The following is an 18663-nucleotide window of genomic DNA, read 5'->3' as shown; positions in this document are numbered from 1 at the left end:
ACCGGTTTTTTCGTTGCCGCGATATTCTTCCCCCAGCGTCCGCCCCGGGGGACCGTACGCACGTCCAAATTTTGAACGAAGAATATAAAAAAATCTTTCAAAATTTGTTGTCTTCATGCGGCGACGACTTTTCCACCGCTCGTTTGTTGGCCATGTCCAGCGTTGCCAGCTGTGGGTGGTTGAGATCGTGGCCTAACACCTCTGTGGGCACCAGGCTTGACGACGAGTCTGTAAGATTTGCCATTGGCTTCAGACTTGGCCTGGTCATTCAAAATAAATACACGTGCCGATGTGGCGCTGAGGCGGACGAGTTTGGGCACCACGGTTTGGTTTGTCGCCTGGGTGGGGGCCGTCAACTACGTCACTCAGCGCTAAACGATTACATTTGTCGGCTCTTCTCCAAGGCTTCAATCCCGGTTCTCAAGGAACCATCCGGCATTTCTGCGCATGATGGTAGGCGACCGGACGGATGCACGCTAATACCTTGGAGAGCCGGCAGATGTTTGGCGTGGGATGTTACGGTCCCTGGCACCCTCGCCGAACGTTACGTAAACCTGACAAGTAAAGAATGCGGTTTGGCCGCGGCCAGGGCAGCGGACGAGAAAATGAAAAAATATGGGACTGCCCTCCCCTCGATGGAATTCTTGCCAATATGCATCGAGGTTCTCGGCCCGATGGACCCCAACACCCTTAAATTTCTTAAGGAAATAGGCAAAAGAATCAGTGTCAGATCAGGTGACAGCAGGGAACTGTTTTTTGCAACCAACCACATTTCGTGCTTGTTGCAGCGGTTCCTGCGTGTCTGTGTGCTTGAAAATATCCAACTGAATGCCGACATGTGCAATTAACGACAAATCAAAGTGTTAATCCATTTGTTACTTGATGTTTGACGGTTCAGTGTCACTCATCATGTTTTGGTTTTAACATACATACATACATACATACATACATACATACATACATACATACATACATACATACATACATACATACATACATACATATGCAATTAACGACAAATCAAAGTGTTAATCCATTTGTTACTTGATGTTTGACGGTTCAGTGTCACTCATCATGTTTTGGTTTTAACATACATACATACATACATACATACATATATATATATATATATATATATATATATATATATATATATATACATGCTTTGGCGTTGCACGTTGATTTTGGCGCTTAAAACGTGGTAGAAATTCTTAGGATTAATTACGTTTTTTAGTTAATAATTGTATATATTCGCTTCATTTAATTTAAAGAATTAAAATAATGTTTGTTTTGTTGAATTTAATTTGTGGAATAAGTAATTTATACATTGTTATAATTTTTGATTTTCGTTTTTTAAAAAAGTTACCTTGACAACTGTGTTGTTGTGTCTGGATATTTTGTTTTGCTGCAAAAGATCATAAATAGATTGGTTTATTATTTTCACTGTTTGCCTGTGAAGCATTATGTCTAAAGATACACGTTCGACTACTAAAGGCATCAAAAATGGTGTTAATAGCGTTACATGCTGTTTTTGTGATTATGTTCGGCCTGCAGAAAGTGTACCTAAAGACATTCTGCTTGCCATGAACAACTGTAGAAATCTCAGATACATTTGCGATGGTTGCCTTTGGTAGTAGCAAATGGTGATAGGTTGAACCAGATCAACAGCGTCGACAATACGCTCGATAAATCATTTGACAATTTCAAGCAGCAGATGAATGAATCTTGGACTGATATAGTCAAACAGGGTATCGATGCGGTTAAAAATGACGTCAAGGTTGTGCAGCGTACCCTCGAAGTGCTGAATACTATCAAAGAGAGAGAAAACAACGTCATTATTTTCAACTTAATTGAATCTAATAGAAAGGACAATGATTCAGTTTCTGCTATTTTGCGCTCTCTCACTGATAACTCTATCAAGGATGATGATATTTTAAGAGTCACCAGACAAGGGAGGAAAATTGATGATTCAAAAACTCCACGTCCAGTTATTGTTAAATTCGCCAGTTTTGTCATCAAAAACAGAGTCATGCGTAGTATTTCGAAAATTAAGTCTCTCGAGGGTGAATTCAACAAAATCAAAATCAGTCATGATCTAACACATGATCATCGCGTTGAGCTGCGAGAATTGATTGTCGAAGCTAAAACTAAAGAAGCTAATGATGGCCATTTTTTATACAGAGTGAGGGGCCAAGTGGGACGCTGGAAAATAGTAAAGCTTAAAAAAACTGCAATCATCTAGTATTAAATTTTGGTCTTCTTAATATAAGGTCTGTTATAGCAAAGTTTAATGTTGTTTATCAATTGTTATCTGGTGGATTGGACATTTTCCTTTTGTGTGAAACGTGGCATGGTTCTCCTGAAGATCCTTCTATTCAGTTGGCCATGCCGCCAGGTTTTAGTTTCTTGCAAGTGTTGAGGCCTCATGATCCTTACCATGGTGGTCTTATTGTTTTTTTCAAGGAGATGTTCAAGGCCAGGAAAATTGAAGTTCCGGTTTTTCAGACCTTCGAGGCTATTATAGTTGAATTTTCTTTTGAGCGTCGCAAAGTTTTTGTTTTTGGTATTTACAGACCAGGTTCAAAATTGGTCACATCTTTGTTTTTTGATCGATTATTGCAACAGTTTATTCTACGGTTTACCCAAAAAGTATGTTGCACAGTTACAATTAATTCAAAATCGGGCTGCCAAGTTGTTAACTGGTGATTCATATTTTGATCATGTTACTCCTATTCTCTTCAATCTTCATTGGTTGCCCGTTCAACAAAGAATTGTCTTCAAAATTGCCCTACTGGTGTATAAAAGCATTAATGGATTAGCGCCGAAATATTTAATGGATCGAATTGTTCCAAGAAATGCACCGTTACAGTGTCAGAAGTTAGGGTCAAACGATTTAGATTTGTTAACAATTCGACAAACTCAGCTTGCTGTTGGTTGCAGAGATTTCGCTGTTATGGGACCGAAGATTTGGAACAGTTTGCCGGTTGACTTGCGAAATCGTGGGTTGTCAATTACTGAATTTCGAAGAAAGCTAAAGAACCATCTTTCCAGACAAACTTTTCATGATATGATTTGAATGAAGTGAAACATTTAATCAACTTTTGCATTAGCGCATTTAATCAACTTTTACATTGTTAGCTCCTTTGAGAACAATAAAGGGCGCTTTATATATAAATAATCTAATAATAATAACAATAATAATAATAATAATACATACATACATACATACATACATACATACATACATACATACATACATACATACATCTACTTACTTATTTATCCATTTTTTCATTCATCTATCAATCCATTCATCTTTCTATCCATTTTCTTATCCCTCCATTTACCAATATATCTAATTTTTTATCAATTTATTCAGCTTTCCATCCATTCATCACTTCATCTATCCACAAAACTCTCCATCCATCTACCTACCCACACATAAATACATTTGCTGGGAACTATACAATAGTATATCAATCCGTACATAAGATGCAAAGAGTTGACCCGCTTACACGTGCCAACCTTAGATAGCTCACATAACATGCGATCATCCATCTACACATATGTTGTATGCATTTGACGATTGGTGTGTTAGTTTATTCATTCGTCAATGAATCGAGTTACTCACAATTAAACGAGGACGTTTTCTCATTTGCACATTAAGTTATTCATGGATTGGTATCTATTTATTCATCTACATGCATTTGATAACCACTACCTCAGTTTTGGTATCTTGTTTAAGTGTCCATTTATTTGTAATTTTCCAGACCAACATAATAAGACAAATTTATCCATCCATCTATCTTTTCATTCTATCTGTTCAACCAGTCTAACGTCCAATCGTTTACATATCCATTTACACATTTTTTTATCCATCCATCTATCTACACATTCATCCACGTTAATCACTCCGCATATCCATCTTTCCATCCATTCATCTTTCCATCCAAGTACTTGACAATTTATTCATTAATCTGTCCAGTCACATATTCATCTTTTTTTTAAAATTAGAAATCTTCACTCTTATAAATATGATCAGAGATTGTAAAATAAAGTTGGCGAAATTGCTTTTATATTTCATCTTTGCTATTTTTTTTTACTTCTGGTTGTTGTTTTTGAAAGATTTAACGGTTTACATTTGTCGTTTCGCATGTAGATTGCGCAATATTTATGATCACTATTAATAAGTTATTTGCATATTAGCAAGCTGCTGCTGCTGCTGTTTGTATTTTTGTATGTTTGCTGTTTGTATGTTTGCTGTTTGTATGTTTGTTATTTGTATGTTTGTTGTTGTTGTTATTGCGTGCGTTATCTGCGCGTTGTTTATAACGGCTCTCTAATATTTGCCCAATACATCAAGTTTGCCTACGCTCTGTACACCGCGTTTTTCAAATGCTATCTTTATCGCTTAAAACTCGACCACATCGTTGCTCTGATGTTGCCGTTGTTGTGATTTTCGTTCGCTGTATAAATTTAAACATCTCTAAAACGTATTTGGAGCCATCAGAGAAAAAGTTTAAAAGGTACTGCGTTTCGGCATTTATTGCTACTTAAATAAAATCTCAATGATCCATCCATATATTAGATTACATCACAATTTGTACTATTTAGTCGTTTGCATGAGTTTATAATTTCAAATGATGTTTTGTAAAAACTTAAATTCATTTGAATACATAATTTGAAAATTGTTTGACATTCTTCAGATGCTCGGATGTATTTTTTGCCTTGTTTTGCGTACGTTCGCGTAACATGATTGTTGATGTTTGTATTACCTTTTAAACGTTATTTTATTGTTGGCGAGGCTTTTTTCTGCTTGTTGTGCAACTACAATTTTCAGCGCGAGCAATGTTTTGTTTCCTATTCTTCATAATAATAATCATCATTATCACTTTATATATATATGTGTGTGTGTGTGTGTGTGTGTGTGTGTGTGTGTGTGTGTGTGTGTGTGTGTGTGTGTGTGTGTGTGTGTGTACATTAATTATAAATCTGTGTGAGTGCGTGTCTCTGTGTGAACGTGTATGTATGTGTCAAAAATTTTTTGATTAAGGCTTATATAACTAAATATTATAATAATGTTGTTATCGTTACAAATTCATTGTTTCCTGCTACAGTTATGTGTTTGTTGTATCTTCATTTTGCCACGTGCACCATCGTCCATTTGGTGCCACATCCAATTTTTTTGTGGTCCTGTTTCGCTTTCATCTCATTCAAATTTTTACTAACCACTCAAATCGTTCTGATGTCTGTTCATAATGTTCCAATCCATCTTTCATCTGTCTATGTGGATGGAACCTTCATCAATGTATTGGGACTGAGCTCATAAGCTATCGTTCACAGAAGCAAAAAATAAAAAAATTGCATGAAATGAATGATAAAATTTTTTGAAAGCCATGCGAAGAAAAAGAAGAAGAAGGAGGAGGAGAAGGAGGAGGAGGAGCGGATGTGAAAACCTCATTGCACGGTCACAGGCTGAATGAAGTTTTACAACATTTAAACAAATAACAGTAAAAAGCATGTAACTGTTGTGTCCACGGCGCAACACTTGCGTTCACTTTTAATCCTCGCTTCTTTATGATTATGTTAGGACATTTCTTGATCGTTATTCCGTTATTAAACGCAGCCGACTCAATAAAAGAAGAGTGAAACATCATTTATTATCTCCAACGTCTCTTGGATGAATATAATTTTAAGTGATGATAGGCAGTGTTTGCCAATTTGTACGGAACATATGATGCAGAAGACACTTTCAATGAATCCTGAAGATAAAAATTAATAATTCTTAAATAATTACAACAATAATAATTAAAAATTGATAAACTATGGTTGGATGGTCGGTCGGTTGGTTGGATGGTTGGTTGGTTGGTTAGAACTTTAACGTTCTTTGGTCTTTAATTTAATGTTACATGGTTGATTTTTGCTTTGATGTAACACGGTTGGTTGATACTTCAAAACTACATAGTTGATCGTTACATCAACGTTACATGACTGACTGTTGCATCAATGTTATATGACTGATTGTTACTTTAATGTTACATGGTTGGCTGTTACACCAGCGTTATAAAGCAGGTTGTTACTCCAATTCTACACGCAGATTGTCGTCTTCTCTGGTTTAAAAAATCCCCCGACGCAGACTTAAGCTTAAGTTCTTTAATCTTTTTAATGAAAATTTATCAAAAAGTTTATAATTTAAAAATTCCTCCAGCTTTTGTTCAGCTTCGTTACATCATTCATTTAATTTAACAACAACAACAACAAAATTGCATGAAGGCTTCTTGCATTAATTTTGTTTTTGGTTTATTTATAAAAATTATGTATCGACAAAATTATTTTTATAAATTTTGGCTCAACAATCTGATGAATGGGCATTAAAACATTAAGATAAAAATAAACCAGACATTAAAATTCAACTTCTACCGAATGATAATTAAGTAAAAAAATTCCGTTTCTAAAAAGTTCATGAAAGAACTCCAATAGTGAAAGAAAAATATATTTATTTCTCTATTTCACAAACTTGGAAAATAATCCCAGAAAGCATTAATAATAGATATTGCTGAAAACATCATTCCTGAAGTTTTATAACGTGACGTCTTGTGGGAGCAGAAGCTTTTATTGAGAGGCATCTATCGCGTTATATTGCCGTTGTACGTTCTGTGGCGTGGTGTGATGTGGTGTGGTGTGGTGTAGCGTGATGTGGTTTGGCGTGGCGAGGCGTGGTTTTTTTCTACCCACTTCCCATCATCCATCCAACCGTTTCCATGTTCCACATCTCATTCCACTTTTCCATCATTCATATTCGAATTTCTTTCTGATGTTTTGTTAAAATTGTTGTTTTTATCGTTGCTGGCTTTGGTCAGTAATAATAAAAAATGATGTGGCAAAAGTTGTTTGTTTGTCGGTTTGAATTGTTGTCGGTGTTGTTATATGTTAAGATTTCGTAGCAAGGATGAAATGGAATTTTGGTTGCAAAACCCTGAGGTTGTTTTGTTCGTAGTGGAAATATTGTAGTAGAGTCTCGTTTTGTGGTGGATACTTAAATCAACTTTTTATATTTTATTTTGTTGTTATTGTTGTTGTTGGTGTTGGTGGTGGTGGTGTTGTTGATTTTGTTGTTGTTGCTGTTTTTGTTGTTTTTGTTGATGTTGTTGTTGGTGGTGTTGTTGTCGTTGTCGTTGCACTCGTAAGGCAAATCTACTTTTGATACAAAAACAACAGCATGATATCTGAAATAAGAATTTATGCTGCTTTTCAAAATGTAAGAATTTGTTTTTTCACCGTATTGTGAAAGCGTTTGTTGAGATTGTGTATGCGTGTATGGTGTGTGTAATGTAATGTGTGTATGTATGTGTATGTATGTAGTGTGTATGTGTATGTATGTAGTGTGTATGTGTGTGTGAGTGTGTTTGTGTGTGTGTATGTGTGTGTGTGTGTGTAGTGTGTATATGTGTGTTTGTGTGTGTGTGTGTTTTCATTGTGTTATATATGTACGTGTTATATAGTTTGTTGGAAGTAAATTTTGTAGTCTGTTTGTGTTTTTTTTGCTGTTGTTCAGCGTGTGTTGCTGTGAATGTTGCAAGGAATGTGTTTTGCTTTGTTTGTTTGTTTATTTGATTTTTTGGCAGTTGTTGTGTTCATGTGTGCTGTTGGAAATGTACGATTTTGTTTTTGTTTTTGGGATGTAGTTGCTGTTGCTGGTTATGCTGTTTAATATGTTGTTTTCATGGTTGTTTTTATGGTTTTTTTGTTGTTGTTGTTGCAGTTGTTGTTGTTGCTGTAGTAGTAGTAGTAGTTGTTGTTTTTGTTGTTGATAACAATTTTGAAAAAGTATGAAGTAGTGTATGTTCGTATATTAGTAAACTGTTTGTTGTTTTTTGTGTTGTTTGTGTTGTTGTTGCTCGTGCTGTTAGAGATTTATGGTTATTAATATAGTGGATAATGTGATTTATGTCGTTGTAGTTGTTGATATCTAAAATTGATGGAGTTCAAGTTGTTGTTGTTGGGTGTGTAAAGTTTCTATTGCTGACTGGTGTGAGTGTTGTTGTGGCTTTTATTTTTGTTGTTGCGATTGTTATTGTTGTTTTGTTGTTGTTGTTATTGTTGTTGTTGTTGTTCTTCTTCTTTTTCTTCTTGTTACGATTGCTGACAAAAATTTGTTGTTGTTATGTTTATATTGTAAAGATATGACATCATTTCAACAGTTTTGCTGATATATATGTTTGTGTTGTTGTTATTATTTATGTGTATTGTATTTAGGTGTTTGTGTTATTTTCCACCGCCGTAGTTTTCAATGCAGCAACTGCTGATGATGTGTTGCTGTTATTGGTGGTGGTGTTGTTGTTTGTTTTGAGTTGTTCACATGTGTAGTTGCACTGTGCTGATTTGTTAGAAGATGCACGTTAAAATGTTACTCTGCTTTTTGTTCATATTGACTCGAATGGACGGCGATGTGTTTTCATCGTTATGCATCTCCAGCATGCATGTGTGTGTCTAATTTCATTTAATCATTAATGCAGCGCCACGCGTGTACGTGTGAAGCCACACGGTGCGTGTGGCGGGCGACCATCTCTGCATTCGACTCCAACCAACGCATCAGCAGATTCAAGTCTCCCATACAAACAACCAGCTTGACGTTCTCGATATATACATTCGTTCAGATAATTACAAAGTTACTTGCTTAGCACATCATAACACACCAAACCACAACACACCACAGCACACCACAACACAGCACACCACATCACATCACACCACATCACACCACAACACACCTCAGCAAGAGTTTAACATGACGAAAAGAAATTTATTTCAGAAGATTTACAGACAAATGTAAGAAATGGTTATTGAACATAAATAAAATTAGGCGAAAAATGCATGGATGCATCGAGCGGTGGTGAGGTGAGGTGAGTGGAACTTGTTGCATGGAATTGTTTATGATCGATCTTTGATGGTGCCTTCCTTGCGTCCTTTGTTTCCTTCCCCGGCTATGTTCATGTTTTGACTATTTTTCTCGTTCACTCATTTATTGTGTTGATTGTAGGATCAACCATCTTTTAAATATTATATTAACCATTCAATTGTTTTACAAATTGGACTGATTTGTTTCATGCAAATGCACATTAAAGAGGGCTCATGTTTGCATTTGATGGCGCTGATGGTGATGGGAGTGTAAGTTAGATGTAAGTTTGTGTGTGTTGTGTTGTGTGTGTGTTTGTGTGTGCATGTGTGTGTGAAAATGTGTGTTCATATATGTGTGTAAGTGTTTTGATTCTATAAGGTAAGAAAAGACTGGAAAATTGTATAGAAGTTAAAAATGTTAATGAACAAACGCTCTTTTGTATTTATGACATCGAGTGTTGTTGCAACAACTGAAGGGTTCCTCACGTAACGCTATTCACTCTTTAAAAAAAATGTTTGCCATCCTTGCTAACGGTTTGTGAGTTGATGATGTTGTTCCTTCTTTGATTTTTTCGTTGTCAGTGTTGTCCGCTTGAAAATATTTTGTAAAATGAAAAACAAAAAATAAGCAAATGAAACAAAAAAAAATAAATTAATGCCATAAAGAAGGCTGTCCTGTTTGGAGATTGTCGGATGATGAACGCATGCTTCTGATGCACTTGCTGTTTCATGACTTCATGTCGTTGTTGTTGTTGATGTTGTTGTTACTGTTGTTTTTGCTGCTGCTGTTGTTGTTATAGTTGTTGTTGTTATAGTTGTTGTTGTTGCTGTTGTTGTAGTCGTTAAATGTGACTTGGTTGAACGGTTGGATAGCACAATAGTTGAAGATGCTTGTTCCATTTTTGTTGTTACCAGTCTGAAAGCAACGAGAAGTCAAATCGTTTGCAAAATGTGTGCAATGCATCATCATGACTGTAGTTACTACTGTCGTTATAGTTTTGATTGCTATCATGTTCGTCGTTATCATTATCATCACCATCATCATCATCGTTGTCATCATTATCATAAGTAGATGATGGCAAATAGACTTAAATTGAATCAATCCAAAACTCAGTTTTACCGGTTGGCACCAGGCAGCATTTGGAAAAATGAACATCTGGTCTATCAGACTTGGTGATTCTGACATTGAATTTTGCACATCTGCGCGCAATCTGGGATTTGTTTTTGATAATAACATGTTTTTTAACGTTCATTCGAGGGCAGTTTCGAAAGAATGACCTGGACAGTTGCATAGGCTTAGGCTCATTAAACTATCTTCAAGCAAGCATACTCTTCAATGTCTTGTTTATTCTTTTAACTACTCAAAAATAGAATAGTCTATATTACGGCCTGTGTGGTGTAAATATGTCTAGACTGCAGTCGGTTTAAACTTGGGCTGCAAGGTTGATTTCAGGCGGTCTTAAATACGACCACGTTAAGCCAATTCTTTTTGCTCTTCACTGGCTTTCGGTTTATCAAAAAGTCATTTTTAAGATATGTTTAAAGGTTTTTAAATGTATTAAGGGAGTTGCCTCTAAATATTTAACTGACAGAGTCACTCCTAGAACAATGCCACTGCTGTGTCAAATATTGCGCTCTGACAATTCAGGTTAACCGTTTGTACATGACACAAACTTGGCTTTTGGTCGAAAGAATTTTGCTGTAATTGGTCCTGCTGTCTGGAATGGTTTGCTTAAAAACTTTTGTAATTTTGCGTTGTCTGTTATTCAATTCTGTAAAAGTTTGAAACACCACTTTTTTCTCCAAGCTTACGCGAGCTAATGTCTTTTCCCCCATTCATTGCATTGCCTTAGTAAAGTGCTACCGACTGTACTGCAATAATCGTTAGCGCCTCTGAGATCTTTTAAAGGGCGCTTGCAAACACATCAATAATAAGAATAATAATAATAATATCATCTATCTTATTATTGTTATCTCGTTATTACATAAGTTATCGTGCAATTATCAATTATTATTGCAATTAAAATATCTCTCACCTTCATCATCACCATAATCATCAGTATCAGCAGCATCATCATCTTCATCTATCATCATCATCCTCATCATCACCATCATCCTCATCATCACCATCGTCATTATTCTGCATTATCATTCCGGGCACTAAGTGACATTTTATTTGCTCTTTAATGGGCTTATTTTGATGTTTTTATGGCGGGAGATGTTGCCAGCAGTTGCAGTAGCAGCAGCATTTGTTATTCTCTTCCCGCATGTAGCGACAAGTCGCACGTTAGCGCACGCTGTCGCTTTAACGTTTCAGTTCGCAACAACACATTTTTAAAGATGGTGCTCATTTGGTGCTGTTGCGAATGTTCCAACGGTTTGAAACATCTTTGGTGATTCCCTCGATTCTTGACAGCTCCAATGGAAACAACATGTTTACTGCTGCGTCAAACATTTGATACTGTTTTTATTTTTACGATTGAAAATAGAGCTGGATACTTCAGAGTTAAGTGTTTAACTGTTCCGTTAAATAAATAACAACGCCATCAGTTTTGATGTGGTCCAAAAAATAAATTCTTCATTTAAGCCAAAATTAGACAATCATGTAAACCGGGGCTGTTAATAATGAAGAATCGCTATCGGCAATATTGATTTGTAGTAGTGGCTTCAGTATCGGCGACGCATTTGAGGCCGAGAATCGAACTGGATGTCGTCGATGCATTTCAGATAGATCAAAATCAATACTCAATACTATTATTTTTGAACCTCAGTAGGGTAAAAATGTTATCGAAATGGTTTTAATTTTTAAAAGTAAGCGCGTTTTTCAAGTGGTACACTCGGGACTTACAATCAGATTTTGCTGTCTTTTGTACATTCGTTTTTAAAAACATGTTTTTTTTCACTCTGTTTTTTGTATCTTGAAATATTGTTTATTAAAAAATATTTAACTTTTTAACCTACATTAATTTTTTCAAAATTTAAGAATTAGTCAATTTATTTAAAAGGTAGAATTTAACTTTTATTTAAAAAAAAGTTGTTTTTTCAATTTAAAAAAAAATGGAGGCTTTTGCTTCTTTGTTGCCGTGCAAATTCCAGACTTCAAAATTTGAACCCGGATATAAATATATATTTCAAATTACATTGAATTTTTTTATTGCAGCTTAACGGCGTTTCAGCACGATGCGGCTATTTTAACGCCCTTGTATCATTAGAAACTGATTATTTTGCTGTGACATCTTGAAAACTTCAAATTCTGTTGATCAAATCTATCTCCCCCACAAATAATATCAAGACTTCCTGACTTTTATTCTGGAAGAGCAATTCTACATTTAATGGAACCCCGAGTTTCTTTCTGATCTGATCGTATTTTTCACATTCAGTTAATTTATGCCAAATAGATAGTGCGCCACATTGAATTTGATGCTTCCAACAATCTTAACGCTGTCTTTTAATGTAATTAACTGTTAATATCATCAGTATGGATGCAAGACTAGTCCCGGCTTCGAGTACCACCATTTGTAATGAATGAAAGGTAAGTATTGGTATTGCCGACAAAACCTTCAACTTTGGTGTCGGTTTTGGATTGGCAACATTTATTAAAATTGTATTGATGTTAGCGGTACAATGTTTGAGTATTGTTACAACGCTGATTGATGTTAGCTAGTGATAAATTTGATAATGGCCAAAAATGGGCGAAAAGAATCAAAAAAATATATATAGTGATAGTGAAATCAAAGCGGTTGAGTGTTGTTCATTAACGAAAAATGTTAAAAAAACGTCTCCAATGAATTTATTAAAAAGCTGACAGTCGAGGCAATTGCAATTTGTTTGAGGAAAGTTTGAAGTGCACATCTGGAAATAAAAATTTTTCAACAAGACCATTAAGAAATAATAACTGATCGGAAAATATACATCTGGGCCGCAATTTTAAAATTTCCAATTATGAAAATTTGTTCTCAATTTGACTGAATGAAGCAACACTGACATGCACCAAACGACGAACAATTTCTCTTCTGTTTTATATTTTTTTATTTCCTAAAATGACGAGTTTTGAATTACTTTTTCAATTGGAACAAACAACCAAAAAAAATTTTCAATTGCAAGCTCCTGTACAGAAACACAAATAAAACCCTAAACAAAACTTTTTTAAAACTCTCTAACCAAAATGATGTTTTAATCAATAATCGTAACAATAAGACAATTTTCACAAAATTTAAATTTAGAAATAATTGAAATATCAATGAAAATGTTTTTCATAAATAAAAATAAATTGGAATACGTAGATTTAAGCATAGATTCCGAAGAGCAAATGTTTTGTAAGAAGAGGAATAAAATGTTGTTACAATTAAAAGTTGCGGCTGAAAATCCTTTTGTGTGTCTGTGCAGATGAGATTGTAATTGCATTAAACGCCCGACATTCAATTCAATTGCGCATTTTCCAGCATCGTCGTCTGCCGATCGTTCCCTCAATAGCATTATTTCCTTATTTTTATTTTCCTATCTTCAATTTTTTTCTAAGTTTTGCAGCAGCAGCAGCAGCAAAAATATTTTCAGTAAAAAAATGTTTGGGGGCTGTTGAATTTGATATTTAGTTAGCAATAGCGACAGCTGCGTTGGCGGTTGACTCTTCAGAAGAATGAAATTGTTATTAATTGAAGGAATATAATCAGATTACGTGCAGAAGAACGTGACAGTGCAATAAACAAGCGAACAATAAAAAGAAAGTCGCATTGTTTCTTCTCGGAGGTATTCCATTGAAAAGCAGTGAATCTTGCATGAAAACAAGAATTATGGCGGAACCGGAGTTAAGCGGAATAAAAATATAATGACCATAAATTCAACTTTGAGATGCTTCGATGAAAGCAGACCTGCGCACAACATCCATAAACATCTTCAACATACTTCATTCACTAATATATTTCACCGAACCAACTCTGAAAAAATACATAGACACACGCATCTGTGCAAATCCGTTTCACATGCAAATTCTCAATCATTTTGATTCTAGATTTTCAACAACACGATTGAAATGAACTAAAAAATATCCTATTGAAAATAATTTTGCTTCAAAAATTATGTAAAGTTTATTTTGAAAAAAAAAATAAAACCCGTCGTAGTGTTTGATAGATCGTGTTGAAGATTCCATGCAGTTGGGAGTGTACGCAATCGAAGAATGTGGATTTGTTGTTATTTCAATTGGAATGATCAGCCCTTGCGCGCCATGAAAGCGTTCGTTCAAACAAAACTGAGACAACATGCACACGTGGTCTTCAATAAATTTCGTCATTAATCTCATTCCTCTACATCATACGTCTAGACCTGATACTATTTGTTCTTCATTTGCATATTTGTTTGCGTTCAGAAATATAAAAAATATTAAAATAAATAATCTGTATAATAGTTAAATATTTGATTGTGTATATAAATGGCTCAGAAACAGTGGTGGGTCTAGACAACTTTGATGGGGGGGGAGGCAAAATTTGAAAACGTTTAAATTTTCACGGGAGACCAAGATTTGTGACAGCCTTGTTGGCGACCTTTTTTGCTTCTCACGTTCAATTTTGTCGATTTTACACATAAAACGGTCTTTTTTCTGATTTTAATAAAAAAAAACTGCTCATAAGGGAAGGGTCAGTACTCCCTTCTAGGTCCGCCACTGCAGAAAGAGACGTGATTGGCTGGGAAAGAATAATGTTAGTTTCATCAAACTTTTTGTATCAAGGACTTTCATTGATTTGAGAAACTATTAAATGACAAAAGCTTTGCAAAAGCCCACTCTAGATAATTAAATAAAATGTTCTTATCACATGTTTGCAATTGTAATAATCAGCGATCATGGCAGTGAGGGTCACGTTCAATAACAATTGTGGTGATAACGTGGCTTAGGCTGCACGATGATCATAATCATGATTACTCCGGCAAAAACTTCCACAACAACCATCTTACAATACGGGCATCTGTTTTTTCGATGTGCATTGACTTTAGACAGATGTTGTTCTAATCCCGAGACAACTGGTCCCTTAATGCTCCCTGCCTGCGATCAACGGCGATTAAAAGGTTCTTTATCTGAGTTGACTTTACTCATACGCTTATGTTTTGGTCAATGCTTGCTATCTCAATTCCCCTAACTTTCTATCTCCGTTGATGTTTTTTTTATTTTTATTTTTTGTTAAGAATGGCTTTTCAATCCGTTTTCCCATTCTTTAACATTCTTTCAGACATTGCCTGAAAAACTTATACCATAGCCATCATTAATGCTGCTGTTTAGAAAGCACGTATGAATATTTTAACATATGCCCTTCTGTTTGCAATGTGGAATGTGGAAACACACATCAACGCCAGCGAATGTTGTGAATCTTACAAAATCAACTTCAGCAGATAGGAAAATGCCACCAACAACAACAAACAACGTCAAACAACAACAACAGGTACAACTGTGCACAACTATTTACTGATGTTTGAATTTTTTTATGAGAAGATAGAAAACAAGAAAGAGCACAGCAGGACACAAAAATTAATTCAAACTGATCAAAATTCAAAAAATGTTTCGTTGAAATTCACTTTTAACAACATACAGATGGGAACTTAATTGGGCTTTAAATGCCCACTTAAACCGTTTGGCAACTTTGCCATTTCACTGTGTATATATGTGTGTGTGTGTACGTGTGCATGTGTGTGTGTGTGCATGCGTGCGTTCGTATGCATGTGTGGATATGTGTGTATGTATATACGGGTGTATTTGTTTGTGTGTGTGTGTTGTGTGTGTGTATGTGTGTGTGGTGTGTGTAGGTTTGTTATCGGAGCATAACGTGTGTTTAGCATGTATGTTTATGTAAATGTCTGTGCATATGTGAACAAGCGCCTCTGTATTTCGTTGCATAAAATCGTGCACTGTATACATGTTTGGACTCGTGTTGATTGTGTCAGCCCGAATGTTATCATGTTTCATATTTATCGTTCTTTGATTAATTTGATGTGAAAACTGTGAAGCACTGCACGTTTCACTGTATGAGTGTTGGTATAATTGCAGATGTGTGTGCTGTTGATATATGTACAGCTGTGTGTGCTGTTGATATGTGTACAGCTGTGTGTGATGTTGATATGTGTACAGCTGTGTGTGATGTTGATATGTGTACATTTAGGTGATATTGATGCGTGTACAGATGTAATTGATGTTGATGTGTGTACAGTACAGTTCTATATGATGTTGATATGTGTCTCTACAACCGTACGAATGTTCTGTTGTTTAAATAACAACTTGATAACATTTGTGTAAATATACATGCTTGTTTATACTAAAGAAATCATTTTCGTCCTTGATTGTATTTATATTCTAAACACAAACGGTTACACAAACTTTACTGACACATGTAATAATCACCATCACATCATCACTTTCACATTTGCGATCCTCAGACCACATCATCATCGTAATCATCGTCCTCCCAATCAATCAGAACCACGTGAGTACTGCACATTCAAACATTTCAACGTCACGTGTTCCAAATTAAATGACGTCATATTGATGACGTCAGCGAGGTACGGACGAATGGCGAACAGTCAGTGCATCATGGCGTCCGATGCTTCTGTCGGCTGCTGGACGGAAGTTCTCCATTACATGGACAGGAAGTGTTCAGGTCTTTTTCATTCATTCATTCTTCTCATTCATCTATTCATTGATATTAAATCATTTAACAAAATTTTAGTAAAATTCAACAAAAAACTATTCACTGAACTGTTTGAACACTGCTTAAAGGAAAGAGAAGTTGCTTCGTAAGGATTCCAAACGCGAAGATGCACCGCCAGCAACCATGCGCCAAAGATTTGCTGACCTACCTCGAGGCCGACTACCAATGTCTTACTGGTAGGTTCTAACTTTCTCAACGTTCCTCAAGTTAACCGTTTTGATAAATTTCCAGTTAAAATTTTATGAATTTTCCGACATCATGTAATGGAGTTTTTCTTTCGAATTCATGCTGACGGAGTTTCAAATTGAACATATTGAACAATTTTTAATTTTAATTAGTGACAAGTTCCACGCGAAACAATCAGACAATTTTTGCCGACAATTTTAAATGCTGCACAATAAAAAATAGTTTAACAACAAAAAATGGCAGCACTACTTGCTGGGTTGAAAACATTTTTGATATGAACTTCAAATGCAAATAAATTATTCAACAACTTTATGCGAGGGCTTTCAGTTTAATTTTTCCGAGTGCCCTATTAGAGACGTGAAATGAAAATAAAGCTAACAAAACATTTTGTTTTAAAAAGTTAATCAATTTTGGGCTCCATCTAATAAATAAACTCTTTATTGCACAGAATAATTTTAACTTCGAGCTCCATCTAATAAGTAAACTCAGTTTATTGTACAGAATTATTTTAAAAAATAGCTAAGGAGTGACCAAGCAAGCTGTGATTACTGAAAGTCAGAAACCGCTGAAGACCCAGCAATAATCTTCGAACACAAAATGACCCTTCCACAAATCCAAGGCATTCAGTCTTGAATGTGAAATAACTGATGCATTATTTTTAAAACAATTAATACCAAATTTAACTATTTATTGAAGAATAATTATATTGTGCACTTCATGAGTGAAGAGCCAGCAAACAAAGTATATTCATTACTTACATAAAAAGGAACAATAAACAGTTTTCAAAAACAATGTATATTTTAAAAAGGCAAGCATATTATGAGCGCTGTTATTATGTGCCATCAATCTCAACACAACATTTGAAGGCAGTGTTTGTGAACCAGCATCAAATGAACGAACACGTGGGTGTTTGTTGTCCTTCAGAACCTGCACGCACGAAAAAACGTCTGTTAACGAAATATTTAACCGTTTGCATTGAGCAGGCAACTTCATTTAGGTTTGTGTAGTAACATTGTCATCTATAATACAATACGTAAACACGTGTTTAACTTTGATCCTGATACAGTTGAGACCGTCTCAAACGCAGAGGACACCTGCCAAGAAGCTGGACACTCGACAATTCACTTGAAGGACTCCACATCGGGCTGGCTTTCGAGTGAGGTTTCTATGGCAACCAAGGTGGGCTCCATCTACTGTCCCTGGGTCCTCGTCGTCAGCAAGGGACAAACACTCAAGGTAGTTTTTTATTATTTCTAAAAAAAACTTTTTACTTTTTTTTCCATTTTTGTCACTTTTTATTTTTGCTCTCATTTTTATTCTTTCTTGTTTCTCCTTTCAACGTATTCAAAAACAAAAATGTATGTTTTGTGATTGTGCTGTGACGACAATGAAAAATTATAATAAAATTTTTAGAAGTTGACGTCAGAGAATGATGCAGGTGCTGCAAGATGTTTTTAAAACATTCAACGTGTTTTATTCTTTGAGTTTTTATTGCTGGTGTTTGTTTTTTTGCGTAGAATTCTATGTAGGTATTGCGTAGAATTCTATGTAGGACCAGCATTAAAGAAACGATAGCAAAGTGATGAATATGATAATATGTTAGGATGGCAGGGGCGGATTTATGTTGGAAGTTGGAGAGCCATGACTACCCCCGTTGTTAGCTGTATTTTATTAAAGATTTAGTGAAACTATATCTGTACAAACGAGAACACCTTTTTAAGTAGAAAAGTTTTTGGCCACCCGTCAAATTTCAAAATTTAAAACTCCCTTCAACATTTTCATGATCCGCCACTTTGGGTTGGTGATATGATGATATGATGGTATAATAAAATGATGACGATGATGCGACGAAATGATGATAGGATTTGATACTATATCAAAATGATAGCAT

At 35.3% G+C, this 18663-nt stretch overlaps 2 protein-coding genes across 2 annotated transcripts in view; both read left to right on the top strand.

Moving 5' to 3' along the window:
- Window positions 1-2242, top strand: part of HELRODRAFT_166001 (hypothetical protein) — a gene marked incomplete at both ends in the record, with an annotated part of 4342 nt that extends 2100 nt beyond the window's left edge. The window contains 2 exons of the mRNA XM_009033044.1: window positions 458-735; window positions 1635-2242. Of these exons, the coding sequence (XP_009031292.1) occupies window positions 458-735; window positions 1635-2242 (886 nt within the window). The remainder of the gene's footprint in view (window positions 1-457; window positions 736-1634) is intronic.
- A 12550-nt stretch (window positions 2243-14792) lies between these two features.
- On the top strand, window positions 14793-18417 carry HELRODRAFT_166000 (hypothetical protein; the record flags this gene model as incomplete). The annotated part of the gene is made up of 5 exons (XM_009033043.1): window positions 14793-14955; window positions 16356-16535; window positions 16655-16762; window positions 17839-18008; window positions 18376-18417. The coding sequence occupies 5 exons, from the start codon at window positions 14793-14795 to the stop codon at window positions 18415-18417; spliced, it is 663 nt and encodes a 220-aa protein (XP_009031291.1).
- Between the last annotated feature and the right edge of the window lie 246 nt (window positions 18418-18663).

This window comes from Helobdella robusta (assembly GCF_000326865.2).
Source record: "Helobdella robusta unplaced genomic scaffold HELROscaffold_9, whole genome shotgun sequence".
Lineage (NCBI taxonomy): Eukaryota > Metazoa > Annelida > Clitellata > Rhynchobdellida > Glossiphoniidae > Helobdella > Helobdella robusta.
This window is presented reverse-complemented; position numbering and strand designations above follow the sequence as displayed.